Source organism: Staurois parvus, unplaced genomic scaffold, assembly GCF_062004578.1.
Source record: "Staurois parvus isolate SC_StPar_1 unplaced genomic scaffold, SC_StPar_1.0 ptg001051l, whole genome shotgun sequence".
Classification (NCBI taxonomy): domain Eukaryota; kingdom Metazoa; phylum Chordata; class Amphibia; order Anura; family Ranidae; genus Staurois; species Staurois parvus.
Genome location: NW_028318847.1, coordinates 5,524,548 through 5,540,875, shown reverse-complemented (window position 1 = coordinate 5,540,875; position 16,328 = coordinate 5,524,548). Strand labels below are relative to the sequence as shown.

Below are 16,328 nucleotides of genomic sequence, written 5' to 3'. Positions count from 1 at the left end.
CCTCCATGAGAGCATGCAGTACACTCAGGGACAAAAAAGAGAACATAATGGTGCAATACGTTTTTTTCATTTATCTCTTTAATAAAAAAGGTATAAGGAAACTCACAAACAAGGTGTCCAGCAGACACCAGCTTCAATCGCAAAAAAAGGTGAGATACAATTACCGCTCACCGCGGATCTCTCCCATACAGCACAGAACAGCAAGGCTCTCTAACGTCCACATCGAGTAGGCTACGCCCTTTGAATGAGCTCTCTCCTGCCATCTTCCCATCTAGAAAGATGACCAAGTCATCCAATGGTGGCAGCAACTGCATAGAGCAGCACTACAACAGGAGTCCTAATGAGAGGAGAGCCCTACAAATCATCATCGTGGACAGTGAGTTTGGACACTTTCGAGCACATTTCTCCCATCGGATCTTACACAAATGATCCCTGAAAGTATAGTCTACTCGATGTGGACGTTAGAGAGCCTTGCTGTTCTGTGCTGTATGGGAGAGATCCGCGGTATTTTTAGTTGAAGCTGGTGTCTGCTGGACACCTTGTTTGTGAGTTTCCTTATACCTTTTTTATTAAAGAGATAAATGAAAAAAACGTATTGCACCATTATGTTCTCTTTTTTGTCCCTGAGTGTACTGCATGCTCTCATGGAGGTATGAGAAAGAGTGGAGAAGTTCATCATAAGAGCTTGGGCTGCAAAGTTGTTTGTCTGTGATTACTATTATCTGGAAGTATCTGAAACATCACCATTAGAGATGAGCGAAGTATTCAAAAATTCGATTCGACTGATTCGGCGAATTCGTAGAAAAATTTCGATTCGAGTCGAATATATTCGCTGTGAATTTAACTTAAAAAAGGGTGTTTCTAGGCTTCAGAGAGACTTAATATTAGTGCTGAACACTGTACCTTTAATTTAAATGCCCTTGGAGTCTGCTGGGGAAGAGAAATAATACTGTCAGGCAGTATGACATGCAGATGAGTGCCGTCGATCTTAGAATCACCGCACACTTCACTCATTTGGCCAGTCACGGGGCCAAAACCAGAGTGTGGAGCCACAGTGTGGCGGTGGAGGCAGCAGCAATGGGAGGCCATGCAGCACCCTATGACAAAAATGGAAACCACCAGCAGTGTGAGGAGACCTGAAAGTGGCACATGGCAGAGTGTGGCGATAGAGACAGCAGCAATGGGAGGCCGTACAGGGACCCATGACACACTCTGGACCTGGCAGCAGCATGAGGAGGCGGTACAGGGGCCCATGGCAGATTACGGGCCTGGCAGCAGCATGAGGAGTCGGTAGGGGGGCCCATGGCAGATTACAGGCCTGGCAGCAGCAATGGGAGGCCGTACAGGGACCCATGACACAATCTGGACCTGGCAGCAGCATGGGGAGGCGGTACAGGGGCCCATGACAGATTACGGGCCTGGCAGCAGCATTTGGAGTCGGTACGGGGGCCCATGACACACTCTGGACCTGGCAGCAGCATGAGGAGGCGGTACAGGGGCGCATGACAGATTACAAGCCTGGCAGCAGCAACTTGGACAGGAGGACGTTCAGTTTCTGCACCGTCTGGTGCGTGCTCGCAAACTGTTGTCTCTTGGAAACGGATTCCAAGAAAGACTGCTGACGGAATCCGTGAAGAGGAGTAGCAGGAGAAGGAGCATCTGAACGAGCGGAATATGCCAACAAGCGACAACAGGGGCCCATGACAGATTACGGGCCTGGCAGCAGCATGAGGAGTCGGTACGGGGGCCCATGGCAGATTAGGGGCCTGGCAGCAGCTATGGGAGGCCCGTAATCTGCCAGCACCCTATGACAAAAAATGGAACCCACCAGCAGTGTGAGGAGACCTGAAAGTGGCACATGGCAGAGTGTGGCGATGGAGACAGCAGCAATGGGAGGCCGTACAGGGACCCATGACACACTCTGGACCTGGCAGCAGCATGAGGAGGCGGTATAGGGGCCCATGGCAGATTAGGGGCCTGGCAGCAGCTATGGGAGGCCCGTAATCTGCCAGCACCCTATGACAAAAAATGGAATACACCAGCAGTGTGAGGAGACCTGAAAGTGGCACATGGCAGAGTGTGGCGATGGAGACAGCAGCAATGGGAGGCCGTACAGGGACCCATGAGAGACTCTGGAGTTGGCAGCAGCATGAGGAGGCGGTATAGGGGCCCATGGCAGATTAGGGGCCTGGCAGCAGCTATGGGAGGCCCGTAATCTGCCAGCACCCTATGACAAAAAATGGAACACACCAGCAGTGTGAGGAGACCTGAAAGTGGCACATGTTTGGGGCATGATTCATGGCGGATTTAGTCAGTTGTGTCAGGAACTGGTGGTTTGAAATCCAGACTAATCCACGCCTGATTCATTTTCACAAACGTCAGTCTCTCCACACTTTGGGTGGACAGTCGTGTCCTCCGCGGAGTTGCAATACCTCCTGCCGCACTAAACACGCGCTCCGATGCCACGCTACTGGCCGGGCATGACAGCCTTTCAAGGGCAAATTCAGCTAGTTGGGGCCAAAGGTCAAGTTTCGTTGCCCAGTAGTCAAGGGGATTGTCTACCTCGGTTGGCAGGGTGCTGTCCAAGTAGGCCTAAGCCTGTTGTTTGAGGTCCTGCTCCAGGTCCACCTGATGCTGCTGCTGCTGCTGCTGCTGCGGCTGGTTAGTAGTTTCCTCACTGCGCTGGTGAAGAAAGCTACTCATCATCGACTGCAGACTGAGGCAGCCGCTGCTGGTGGAGCTGCCACTGCTCCTACCACCCCACCCCTCCCCTGCTGCCATGGCAGCGGAACGCGAGCGCACAGGGCCCACAGTGTCTGAGGATGGACGTTGGCGCAGACAGGCAGAGACCAGCTGACTACATAGGTGGTTTTTATAGTACGTTATTTTGGCCTCCCTCTCAGCAGGTGTGAAAAAGGCCACCATTTTGGAACGGTAGCGAGGGTCCAACAAGGTGGACAGCCAAAAGTCATCCCTCTGTCTGATGGTTATTATTCGGCTGTCGCTACGCAAGCAACCGAGCATGCTATGGGCCATTTGTGCCAAGGAATGCGAGGGACTCCCTGCCTCCATCTCCACAGCATACTGCCACGGTGCGTCTGGGTCCTCTGTCTCCTCCTCCTCCTCCTCCTCTACCAGATGCTCCTGCTCCTCCACTCCTGTCCGCTGAGTGGAAAAACCACCCATTTCACTCAATAATTCCTGAGCACCAATGTCCTCCTCTACCTCCTCCTCTTCTTCCTGTCCTGCCCCCACAGGGGTCATGTGGCGTTGAGATCTGTGCGCCACGTCTACCGCACCCTGACCAGCCATTGTTAACAGCATTTGTTCAAGGACGTGCAACAGAGGAATGACGTCGTTCATCCCATAGTCCTGCCGACTCACGAATAGCGTGGCCTCCTCAAAGGGCCTGAGCAAGCGCAGGTGTCACGCATGAGCTGCCAATGGCTGACATCTAAGTTACACAGGGAATACCTTTATCCGCTTTTAACATCAGGAAATCTGTGATGGCCTTTTGCTGTTCGTAAAGGCGGTCTAACATATGTAGGGTTGAATTCCACCTTGTTGCAACGTCACAGCATGAGGAGTCGGTATAGGGGCCCATGGCAGATTAGGGGCCTGGCAGCAGCTATGGGAGGCCCGTAATCTGCCAGCACCCTATGTCAAAAAATTATACACACCAGCAGTGTGTGAGGAGACCTGAAAGTGGCACATGGCAGAGTGTGGCGATGGAGACAGCAGCAATGGGAGGCCGTACAGGGACCCATGACAGACTCTGGACCTGGCAGCAGCATGAGGAAGCGGTATATAGGGGCCTATGGCAGATTAGGGGCCTGGCAGCAGCTATAGGAGGCCCATAATCTGCCAGCACCCTATGTCAAAAAATTCAACACACCAGCAGTGTGAGGAGACCTGAAAGTGGCACATGGCATGAGAGACTCTGGACCTGGCAGCAGCATGAGGAAGCGGTATATAGGGGCCTATGGCAGATTAGGGGCCTGGCAGCAGCTATAGGAGGCCCATAATCTGCCAGCACCCTATGTCAAAAAATTCTACACACCAGCAGTGTGTGAGGAGACCTGAAAGTGGCACATGGCAGAGTGTGGCGATGGAGACAGCAGCAATGGGAGGCCGTACAGGGACCCATGACAGACTCTGGACCTGGCAGCAGCATGAGGAGGCGGTATATAGGGGCCTATGGCAGATTAGGGGCCTGGCAGCAGCTATGGGAGGCCCTTAATCTGCCAGCACCCTATGTCAAAAAATTCTACACACCAGCAGTGTGTGAGGAGACCTGAAAGTGGAACATGGCAGAGTGTGGCGATGGAGAAAGCAGCAATGGGAGGCCGTACAGGGACCCATGACAGACTCTGGACCTGGCAGCAGCATGAGGAGGCGGTATATAGGGGCCCATGGCAGATTAGGGGCCTGGCAGCAGCTATGGGAGGCCCTTAATCTGCCAGCACCCTATGTCAAAAAATTCTACACACCAGCAGTGTGTGAGGAGACCTGAAAGTGGCACATGGCAGAGTGTGGCGATGGAGACAGCAGCAATGGGAGGCCGTACAGGGACCCATGACAGACTCTGGACCTGGCAGCAGCATGAGGAGGCGGTATATAGGGGCCCATGGCAGATTAGGGGCCTGGCAGCAGCTATGGGAGGCCCTTAATCTGCCAGCACCCTATGTAAAAAAAATTCTACACACCAGCAGTGTGAGGAGACCTGAAAGTGGCACATGGCATGAGAGACTCTGGACCTGGCAGCAGCATGAGGAAGCGGTATATAGGGGCCTATGGCAGATTAGGGGCCTGGCAGCAGCAATGGGAGGCCCATAATCTGCCAGCACCCTATGTCAAAAAATTCTACACACCAGCAGTGTGTGAGGAGACCTGAAAGTGGCACATGGCAGAGTGTGGCGATGGAGACAGCAGCAATGGGAGGCCGTACAGGGACCCATGACAGACTCTGGACCTGGCAGCAGCATGAGGAAGCGGTATATAGGGGCCTATGGCAGATTAGGGGCCTGGCAGCAGCTATAGGAGGCCCATAATCTGCCAGCACCCTATGTAAAAAAATTCAACACACCAGCAGTGTGAGGAGACCTGAAAGTGGCACATGGCATGAGACACTGTGGACCTGGCAGCAGCATGAGGAGGCGGTATATAGGGGCCCATGGCAGATTAGGGGCCTGGCAGCAGCTATGGGAGGCCCATAATCTGCCAGCACCCTATGTCAAAAAATTCAACACACCAGCAGTGTGAGGAGACCTGAAAGTGGCACATGGCAGAGTGTGGCGATGGAGACAGCAGCAATGGGAGGCCGTACAGGGACCCATGACAGACTCTGGACCTGGCAGCAGCATGAGGAGGCGGTATATAGGGGCCTATGGCAGATTAGGGGCCTGGCAGCAGCTATGGGAGGCCCGTAATCTGCCAGCACCCTATGTCAAAAAATTCTACACACCAGCAGTGTGTGAGGAGACCTGAAAGTGGCACATGGCAGAGTGTGGCGATGGAGACAGCAGCAATGGGAGGCCGTACAGGGACCCATGACAGACTCTGGACCTGGCAGCAGCATGAGGAGGCGGTATATAGGGGCCCATGGCAGATTAGGGGCCTGGCAGCAGCTATGGGAGGCCCTTAATCTGCCAGCACCCTATGTCAAAAAAATTCTACACACCAGCAGTGTGAGGAGACCTGAAAGTGGCACATGGCATGAGAGACTCTGGACCTGGCAGCAGCATGAGGAAGCGGTATATAGGGGCCTATGGCAGATTAGGGGCCTGGCAGCAGCTATAGGAGGCCCATAATCTGCCAGCACCCTATGTCAAAAAATTCAACACACCAGCAGTGTGAGGAGACCTGAAAGTGGCACATGGCATGAGAGACTCTGGACCTGGCAGCAGCATGAGGAAGCGGTATATAGGGGCCTATGGCAGATTAGGGGCCTGGCAGCAGCAATGGGAGGCCCATAATCTGCCAGCACCCTATGTCAAAAAATTCTACACACCAGCAGTGTGTGAGGAGACCTGAAAGTGGCACATGGCAGAGTGTGGCGATGGAGACAGCAGCAATGGGAGGCCGTACAGGGACCCATGACAGACTCTGGACCTGGCAGCAGCATGAGGAAGCGGTATATAGGGGCCTATGGCAGATTAGGGGCCTGGCAGCAGCTATAGGAGGCCCATAATCTGCCAGCACCCTATGTAAAAAAAATTCAACACACCAGCAGTGTGAGGAGACCTGAAAGTGGCACATGGCATGAGACACTGTGGACCTGGCAGCAGCATGAGGAGGCGGTATATAGGGGCCCATGGCAGATTAGGGGCCTGGCAGCAGCTATGGGAGGCCCATAATCTGCCAGCACCCTATGTCAAAAAATTCAACACACCAGCAGTGTGAGGAGACCTGAAAGTGGCACATGGCATGAGAGACTCTGGACCTGGCAGCAGCATGAGGAAGCGGTATATAGGGGCCTATGGCAGATTAGGGGCCTGGCAGCAGCTATAGGAGGCCCATAATCTGCCAGCACCCTATGTCAAAAAATTCTACACACCAGCAGTGTGTGGGGAGACCTCAAAGTGGCACATGTTTGAGGCATGATTCATGGCGGATTTAGTCAGTTGTGTCAGGAACTGGTGGTTTGAAATCCAGACTAATACACGCCTGATTCATTTTCACAAACGTGAGTCTCTCCACACTTTGGGTGGACAGTCGTGTCCTCCGCGGAGTTACAATACCTCCTGCCGCACTAAACACGCGCTCCGATGCCACGCTACTGGCTGGGCATGACAGCCTTTCAAGGGCAAATTCAGCTAGTTGGGGCCAAAGGTCAAGTTTCGTTGCCCAGTAGTCAAGGGGATTGTCTACCTCGGTTGGCAGGGTGCTGTCCAAGTAGGCCCAAGCCTGTTGTTTGAGGTCCTGCTCCAGGTCCACCTGATGCTGCTGCTGCTGCTGCGGCTGGTTAGTAGTTTCCTCACTGCGCTGGTGAAGAAAGCTACTCATCATCGACTGCAGACTGAGGCAGCTGCTGCTGGTGGAGCTGCCACTGCTCCTACCACCCCACCCCTCCCCTGCTGCCATGGCAGCGGAACGCGAGCGCACAGGGCCCACAGTGTCTGAGGATGGACGTTGGCGCACAAAGGCAGAGACCAACTGACTACATAGGTGGTTTTTATAGTACGTTATTTTGGCCTCCCTCTCAGCAGGTGTGAAAAAGGCCACCATTTTGGAACGGTAGCGAGGGTCCAACAAGGTGGACAGCCAAAAGTCATCCCTCTGTCTGATGGTTATTATTCGGCTGTCGCTACGCAAGCAACCGAGCATGCTATGGGCCATTTGTGCCAAGGAATGCGAGGGACTCCCTGCCTCCATCTCCACAGCATACTGCCACGGTGCGTCTGGGTCCTCTGTCTCCTCCTCCTCTACCAGATGCTCCTGCTCCTCCACTCCTGTCCGCTGAGTGGAAAAACCACCCATTTCACTCAATAATTCCTGAGCACAAATGTCCTCCTCTACCTCCTCCTCTTCTTCCTGTCCTGCCCCCACAGGGGTCATGTGGCGTTGAGATCTGTGCGCCACGTCTACCGCACCCTGACCAGCCATTGTTAACAGCATTTGTTCAAGGACGTGCAACAGAGGAATGACGTCGTTCATCCCATAGTCCTGCCGACTCACGAATAGCGTGGCCTCCTCAAAGGGCCTGAGCAAGCGGCAGGTGTCACGCATGAGCTGCCAATGGCTGACATCGAAGTTACACAGGGGAGTACCTTTATCCGCTTGTAACATCAGGAAATCGGTGATGGCCTTTCGCTGTTCGTAAAGGCGGTCTAACATGTGTAGGGTTGAATTCCACCTTGTTGCAACGTCGCAGATCAGGCGATGCTGTGGAATTCCGTTCTGCCGCTGCAGCTCAAGGAGGGTGTGCTTTGCGGTGTAGGAATGGCTGAAATGCATGCAAAGTTTACGTGACATTTTAAGGATGTCTTGCAGTGGGATGGTGGATTTTAAGAACCGCTTGACAACCAGATTGAACACGTGAGCCATGCATGGCGCATGGCACAACCTTCCTTGACGCAGAGCAGACACCATGTTCTTTCCGTTGTCGGTCAACATGGTTCCGATTTTCAGTTTGCGCGGAGACAGCCATCTGTCGATTTCTCTGTTCATTACACTCAGAAGTTCCTCCCCTGTGTGACTACGTTCGCCAAGGCATACCAGGTGCAGAACAGCGTGACACCGTTGCGCCCTGCACATGTGATATGCCGGTCGGGTAATGGGACTTGGCACGGGGGTGGCGGCTGAGGACACGGCGGAAGAAGAGGTGGTAGAGGCGGACATCTTTGCCGGACCAAGGACGTGCAAACGTGGAGGCAAAAGCGGCGTGACCTGTCCAAGTTGCTGGTGCGGCTGTGACGGCACCACGTTCACCCAGTGGGCCGTAAATGACATGTACTGTCCCTGACCGTAGTTACAGCTCCACACGTCGGCGCTGCCGTGCACTTTGGCAGAGACCGACATGCTCAAAGACTGGCCCACCATGTCTTCTACATGTGAATGCAGGGCTGGCACTGCCTTTTTGGCGAAGAAATGACGGCTTGGCACTCTCCACCGCGGCGCGGCACAAGCCATCATTTCTCTGAAAGGTGCTGAGTCCACCACTTGGAAAGGGAGGGACTGCAGCACCAGCAACTTGGACAGGAGGACGTTCAGCTTTTGCACCGTCGGGTGCGTGCTCGCAAACTGTTGTCTCTTGGAAACGGATTCCAAGAAAGACTGCTGACGGAATCCGTGAAGAGGAGTAGCAGGAGAAGGAGCATCTGAACGAGCGGAAGATGCCAACGAGCGACAACTCCCCTCAGCAGAGGTGTTGGAGCCTTGACTGGCTGATGGAGGGCGATTGACGTCGGGTGACGGAGCAAGTAACGGAGCGGGTGATGGAGCGGGGGCTGGGGCGGGCAGAACCGCCGTATCTTTATCACGGTTTTCCCAGGCCACCAAATGGCGACGCTGCATATGCTGCCGCAACGCTGTAGTCCCAACATGGGCCCCCTGGCCACGCTTGACTTTCTGGCCACATAGTCGACCTACGGCTACGTTTACTTCCTCGGGCGGCTTGACGAAAAATTGCCACACCGCCGAGTAGGAAACTTTGCCCCCGATACTCCTCACTGGCTGACTGCTGCTTCCTCCGTGCACACCGGCACCACTACTGGCCGTGGTGGTAGGCTGCAGTGGAGCTGGTGCTCTACTCCGTGGACGTTTGGCTCCACTGACACTGCTGCGACCCTGCTGCTGTCTCCTGGGCAACCCACCGACTGTTTTGCTCGCTGCCAAGCTGCCACCCTCTTCTCCTGATGATGCGGAAGAAATTGCCTGATGACGACGAGGCTGCCAAGTGCGATCAACCTCCTCATCATCAAGTAGGGTCTCCGCCTCACTACTAGCCCCCTCGGCTGCGTCTGGGTCAGGAGACAGACCTGTCTCTAGACCGGCTACCGAGCCACTCTCCTCGCCACTACTTCTTCGCCTGGCTGCTGAAAAGGCGGATGTCTCCCCCCGTTCCTGACCGCCCTCTGTTAGCTCTTCCTCACTGTACAGTGGGGCTGAGCCCACAGCATGCGATACTTCGCTTGGTGAGGGAACACCAAAGGACAGGGGCAGGTAGAGGACACGTGATTTCAGTGGGCTTGGTCCCGGGCCATGCCAACTAACGGTTGTGTCTGACGTACCCACCGACCGTTGGCTGTAGGTGTCAGAGGTGACCTGGGAAGAGGAAGACGACCGAGCCAACCAATCGACGATGGCAGGGTTGTCGGTGGAGACACGACCGCTGGATGACACCGGGAGCACTGGCCTCTGGCTGCGAATAGTGCTGCCTCGACCCCTTCCTCTGCTGCCACGTCTGCTCGCTCCTAAAACATTGCCTCCTCTGCCACTCCTCTGCATGTTGTCTGACATACTCTTTAATTAAACGATTATGTGTCCCTGAGTAACAATTCTGTGTCCCTGAGTAACAATTCTGTGTCTGTGCGAGTAACAATTCTGTGGCCCTAAGTAACAGTTCTGTGGCCCTCAGTAACAATTCTGTGTCCCTGATTAACGTTTCTGTGGCCCCAAGTAACAGTTCTGTGGCCCTCAGTAACAATTCTGTGTCTGTGCGAGTAACAATTCTGTGTCTGTGCAAGTAACAATTCTGTGGCCCTAAGTAAAGTTTCTGTGGCCCTAAGTAACAATTCTCTGGCACTCAGTAACAATTCTGTCTGTCCCTGAGTAACAATTCTCTGGCACTCAGTAACAATTCTGTCTGTCCCTGAGTAAAAATTCTGTGGCCCTAAGTAAAGTTTCTGGGGCCCTGAGTAACAATTATCTGGCACTCCGTAACAATTCTGTCTGTCCCTGAGTAACAATTCTCTGGCACTCAGTAACAATTCTGTCTGTCCCTGAGTAAAAATTCTCTGGCCCTAAGTAAAGTTTCTGTGGCCCTGAGTAACAATTCTCTGGCACTCCGTAACAATTCTGTCTGTCCCTGAGTAACAATTCTCTGGCACTCAGTAACAATTCTGTCTGTCCCTGAGTAAAAATTCTGTGGCCCTAATTAAAGTTTCTGTGGCCCTAAGTAACAATTCTCTGGCACTCAGTAACAATTCTGTCTGTCCCTGAGTAACAATTCTCTGGCACTCGGTAACAATTCTGTCTGTCCCTGAGTAACAATTCTCTGGCACTCAGTAACAATTCTGTCTGTCCCTGAGTAAAAATTCTGTGGCCCTAATTAAAGTTTCTGTGGCCCTAAGTAACAATTCTCTGGCACTCAGTAACAATTCTGTCTGTCCCTGAGTAACAATTCTCTGGCACTCCGTAACAATTCTGTCTGTCCCTGAGTAACAATTCTCTGGCACTCAGTAACAATTCTGTCTGTCCCTGAGTAAAAATTCTGTGGCCCTAAGTAAAGTTTCTGTGGCCCTGAGTAACAATTCTCTGGCACTCCGTAACAATTCTGTCTGTCCCTGAGTAACAATTCTCTGGCACTCCGTAACAATTCTGTCTGTCCCTGAGTAAAAATTCTCTGGCCCTAATTAAAGTTTCTGTGGCCCTAAGTAACAATTCTCTGGCACTCAGTAACAATTCTGTCTGTCCCTGAGTAACAATTCTCTGGCACTCGGTAACAATTCTGTCTGTCCCTGAGTAACAATTCTCTGGCACTCAGTAACAATTCTGTCTGTCCCTGAGTAAAAATTCTGTGGCCCTAATTAAAGTTTCTGTGGCCCTAAGTAACAATTCTCTGGCACTCAGTAACAATTCTGTCTGTCCCTGAGTAACAATTCTCTGGCACTCCGTAACAATTCTGTCTGTCCCTGAGTAACAATTCTCTGGCCCTAAGTAAAGTTTCTGGGGCCCTGAGTAACAATTATCTGGCACTCAGTAACAATTCTGTCTGTCCCTGAGTAACAATTCTCTGGCACTCAGTAACAATTCTGTCTGTCCCTGAGTAACAATTCTCTGGCACTCAGTAACAATTCTGTCTGTCCCTGAGTAAAAATTCTGTGGCCCTAAGTAAAGTTTCTGTGGCCCTGAGTAACAATTCTCTGGCACTCCGTAACAATTCTGTCTGTCCCTGAGTAACAATTCTCTGGCACTCAGTAACAATTCTGTCTGTCCCTGAGTAAAAATTCTGTGGCCCTAATTAAAGTTTCTGTGGCCCTAAGTAACAATTCTCTGGCACTCAGTAACAATTCTGTCTGTCCCTGAGTAACAATTCTCTGGCACTCGGTAACAATTCTGTCTGTCCCTGAGTAACAATTCTCTGGCACTCAGTAACAATTCTGTCTGTCCCTGAGTAAAAATTCTGTGGCCCTAATTAAAGTTTCTGTGGCCCTAAGTAACAATTCTCTGGCACTCAGTAACAATTCTGTCTGTCCCTGAGTAACAATTCTCTGGCACTCAGTAACAATTCTGTCTGTCCCTGAGTAAAAATTCTGTGGCCCTAATTAAAGTTTCTGTGGCCCTAAGTAACAATTCTCTGGCACTCAGTAACAATTCTGTCTGTCCCTGAGTAACAATTCTCTGGCACTCGGTAACAATTCTGTCTGTCCCTGAGTAACAATTCTCTGGCACTCAGTAACAATTCTGTCTGTCCCTGAGTAAAAATTCTGTGGCCCTAATTAAAGTTTCTGTGGCCCTAAGTAACAATTCTCTGGCACTCATTAACAATTCTGTCTGTCCCTGAGTAACAATTCTCTGGCACTCGGTAACAATTCTGTCTGTCCCTGAGTAACAATTCTCTGGCACTCAGTAACAATTCTGTCTGTCCCTGAGTAAAAATTCTGTGGCCCTAATTAAAGTTTCTGTGGCCCTAAGTAACAATTCTCTGGCACTCAGTAACAATTCTGTCTGTCCCTGAGTAACAATTCTCTGGCACTCCGTAACAATTCTGTCTGTCCCTGAGTAACAATTCTCTGGCACTCCGTAACAATTCTGTCTGTCCCTGAGTATGAATTCTGTGGCCCTAACTAGCGTTTCTTTGTCCCTAAGTAACAGTTCTGTGGCCCTCAGTAACAGTTCTGTGTCTGTGCGAGTAACAATTCTGTGTCTGTGCGAGTAACAATTCTGTGGCCCTAAGTAACAGTTCTGTGGCCTTCAGTAACAATTCTGTGTCTGTGCGAGTAACAATTCTGTGTCTGTGCGAGTAACAATTCTGTGGCCCTAAGTAAAGTTTCTGTGGCCCTAAGTAACAATTCTCTGGCACTCAGTAACAATTCTGTCTGTCCCTGAGTAACAATTCTCTGGCACTCAGTAACAATTCTGTCTGTCCCTGAGTAAAAATTCTGTGGCCCTAAGTAAAGTTTCTGTGGCCCTGAGTAACAATTCTCTGGCACTCAGTAACAATTCTGTCTGTCCCTGAGTAACAATTCTCTGGCACTGAGTAACAATTCTGTCTGTCCCTGAGTAAAAATTCTGTGGCCCTAATTAAAGTTTCTGTGGCCCTAAGTAACAATTCTCTGGCACTCAGTAACAATTCTGTCTGTCCCTGAGTAACAATTCTCTGGCACTCAGTAACAATTCTGTCTGTCCCTGAGTAACAATTCTGTGGCCCTAATAACGTTTCTGTGGCCCTAAGTAACAATTCTCTGGCACTGAGTAACAATTCTGTCTGTCCCTGATTATGAATTCTGTGGCCCTAACTAGCGTTTCTTTGTCCCTAAATAACGATTCTGTGGCCCTCATTAACAAGTCTGTGTCCCTGAGTAATGGTTCTCTGTCCCTAAGTAACTTTTCTCTGTCCCCAATTATCGTTTCTGTGGCCCTAACTCTGTCCCTGTCCCTAGTACAGAGCGGTCTGCCTCTGTTCAATAACTGCAGGCAAATGAAGAATTCCAAAATGGCCGCTATTTATAGCTCGACCATTACACAGTGCTGGCTGGCTGGCTGCTGATAGGCTGATGCGATCACATGTAGTTGAGGAATGCATTATGGGTCAGCGCGCCTTGTCTGCGCGCCTTCCCAGACATCCCCGCTCCGTCGCCGCACATGTCAGCCGCCATTTTCTGAAAAATTTCGATTCGCGCGTCCGAATTAGGCTATTTTTCGGATTCGGCACAAATCGAAATTTTTCCGATATTCGACTCGAATTCCACTTCGGATACTTCGATTCGCTCATCTCTAATCACCATATCTATTTGGACATCGGGTTCATTGCTCCCAGAGCACAAGCGTTGTTGCTGGTTTATAATCTGACCAGCCATTAGCTCTGGTGAGTTCATTTAATCTCCTTTGGTGTTGGATTTTTCACAATTGATTCAAGTCACTGAAGATATATATATATTTTTTGGACACTTATTTATGTTTGGACACTATAATTATTTATTTAAAACACTAATGTTTTTTGGATGATGATATACACCTTTGTATAAGTTTGTTATTAGCGCATACCTTTTTATTTAGGATTATTGTCACTTTCTATCAAGTCTTTCCACTAAGACGTAGCAAAAAACTTGAAAAAGTTTTAACTGTTTCCTACTTTATCCAAATCAAAAGTTTTGGCCCTACTGAAGCAAAATATGAATTATTTAAAAACTATTTAAACAGGTATTATACTTCGTTCTACGCGTTTGGAATAATGATTTTACATACATAAAATAATGCCTTAGAATATGGCATTTGACATTAACATTGCCATCACCTTCTCACTGTTCCTGTATTTTGGCCATTTCTTCAGCATCTTCAACCATTTGTCCACACGTTCAATTTCTTGTTGCTTTTGCTGTTTGGGAGAAAATCATTGAATGAATATTATGGATAACAGCTCAACCATACCCACAATCTGCCAGAGAGAAACTCCTCTCAATATGAACATATACAAGAAGTACAAGCAATGAAGGTATACAAACATCATAGAGGAGCATAAATTATAGCAATCTATTGAAATTATTTGCAGAATAGAAAAATACAATAAAATAAATATGTCACCTTTTCCTCAGCTGCTGTCCGCGAAGGCAGTTCATTTTCACTAATAAAAACAGAGAGCAAGAGACATTAAGTACATCAAGCACTGTTGAACAGAACCATGGCATTGAAGCCCTGACATTGTACTGCTAGGGCTAGTGCTCTTCTGTAATTCTGAGCACTGTCAGAAACCACAGAGACACAAGTTACAAGAACACAAGTACAAGTAATGTTTTATGACAATTCTTGAATATCATATTTTATATAGTCCTCTTTTGGTCCTTCAGCCGGGTTTAACTGGCTAGGGCTTCATAAGTGGTCAGCCTGTAGGCAGGTGCCTACAAAAGGGGGGTTAATGTTTATTCTATGCTGACTCATGTTGTGCAGTTTTATGGGTCAAGTCTGCTGTCTTTTCTGTGAAACGGTTACATTGTGTGATATAAGGAGTTTATTGGTTGGATTTTCCTGCCAAAATTCTACAGATCCACATAAAAAGTGGCTCTCCAGTGCCCCAGGGAGTTCTGCTGAAAACCACTGCCAAGATGTAGGCAGTTACTCTGCTGGTAGGTGCCTCCATCTGGGGGAGGAACATAGAGTTCCCTGTGGGCCTGGGAACCTGAGGACTCTTAAGGACACTTAAAGAACTCCTATGGACTTCTGCTACCCCCTCTGAATCACTTGTCAGTCACGGACTCTGCCTTGCATGGACATTAAAGACTCTTTGCTTCTACTCGGGAATGACATCTATGGGCACTAAAGCCCCTCTGTACAGAATTATACATAATAATTTGCCTACAACTATTGTTCCTGTATATCTGCCTTGCTTCAGAAAAGTTCCAATGAACTGTTAACTGCCTGGTCTAAAGTCTCTCTCCAGTTGTGTAAAGCATGGAGTATCCAAAGGACCAAGACTTGTAACTAAGAGGACGTAGGTTAGAGCAGACATTGTACACAGAGTCTGGTATTGGTCTGCTGTCAAGTGTAGGCTATATTGCTGAAACTAGGGACAGCTATGTTAATGTGTCAGTAGCTTAAGGAAGCCAACCAGTCAGGGGATGGTGACTTGGGAAGTGCGATGGTTACTCTGGCGGTGAAGAGGTATTATGCTTGGCCCATTCACTAGCACCCAGCTCCCCTATTTCTGGGACTAGCCCTGCAAAACAGACTACCTAGGGAACTAGGTTGGGAAGTCACAGGTGAGAGGTATAGAGGCCTCTGGAGTAGTACAGGCATATCATTTCAGGTTAAGGTAAGGACTTTCACTCTATATAGTATTAACCCCAGTTCTTACAAGTAGGCAGATTAAAAATGGTTAGAGTGCAGAGGAATTGGATGGGCTTGACAGTGGATATGTCCTCTGGATTTGTTAATGTGGAAAGTCATTAAGAAGGCCTGTTTGGTAATTCTGATCATTAATGCCACCACCAACCTCAATACAATACAAAATTCCCTACTAGGCAGTAAAGAGGACATGCCAAATTGGGACTCAAGCCTCCAGGCAAATGTGCTCCCTCTCCCACTGTCAGTGCTGTCATACAGTAGCATATGGATTTTCATGTCACAGAGGTATGATGTGCAGCTTCCAAATATATTTGCAAATGTTTGCAATTGAGAACTTTTATTTACTTAAAAGATTATACAGGTCCTCTGTGCTGGTTATTAAGGCTAGTGTCAGGGACCTTTGTCTTTCATGGTGTGTATGGTACACACAATTGTGAATCATCTAATTTTAAATAGATTATGCAACTGCCATTATACTGTTAACTGATAAAACATTTGATCATCACTATTGAAAACAAGAATTGATAATTACCATATATTTAGATATCTGTGAGATAAACATTTATTCATTCTTTATGCAGTGCTGTATTTTGTACATTGTACCA

The 16,328-nt window shown here is 49.5% G+C and overlaps 1 protein-coding gene and 1 non-coding gene across 2 annotated transcripts in view; both read right to left on the bottom strand.

Annotated features, from left to right (window-relative positions):
* Positions 1-16,328, bottom strand: part of LOC149440871 (uncharacterized) — a 207,510-nt gene that overhangs the window by 57,259 nt on the left and 133,923 nt on the right. The window contains exons 5-6 of the mRNA XM_089658104.1: positions 14,467-14,506; positions 14,180-14,260 (exon numbers count right to left, since the gene is read on the bottom strand). Of these exons, the coding sequence (XP_089514230.1) occupies positions 14,180-14,260; positions 14,467-14,506 (121 nt within the window). The remainder of the gene's footprint in view (positions 1-14,179; positions 14,261-14,466; positions 14,507-16,328) is intronic.
* Positions 235-448, bottom strand: LOC149440872 (small nucleolar RNA U3). The gene has a single exon (XR_016307492.1). It is a non-coding gene; the product is annotated as a small nucleolar RNA U3 (small nucleolar RNA).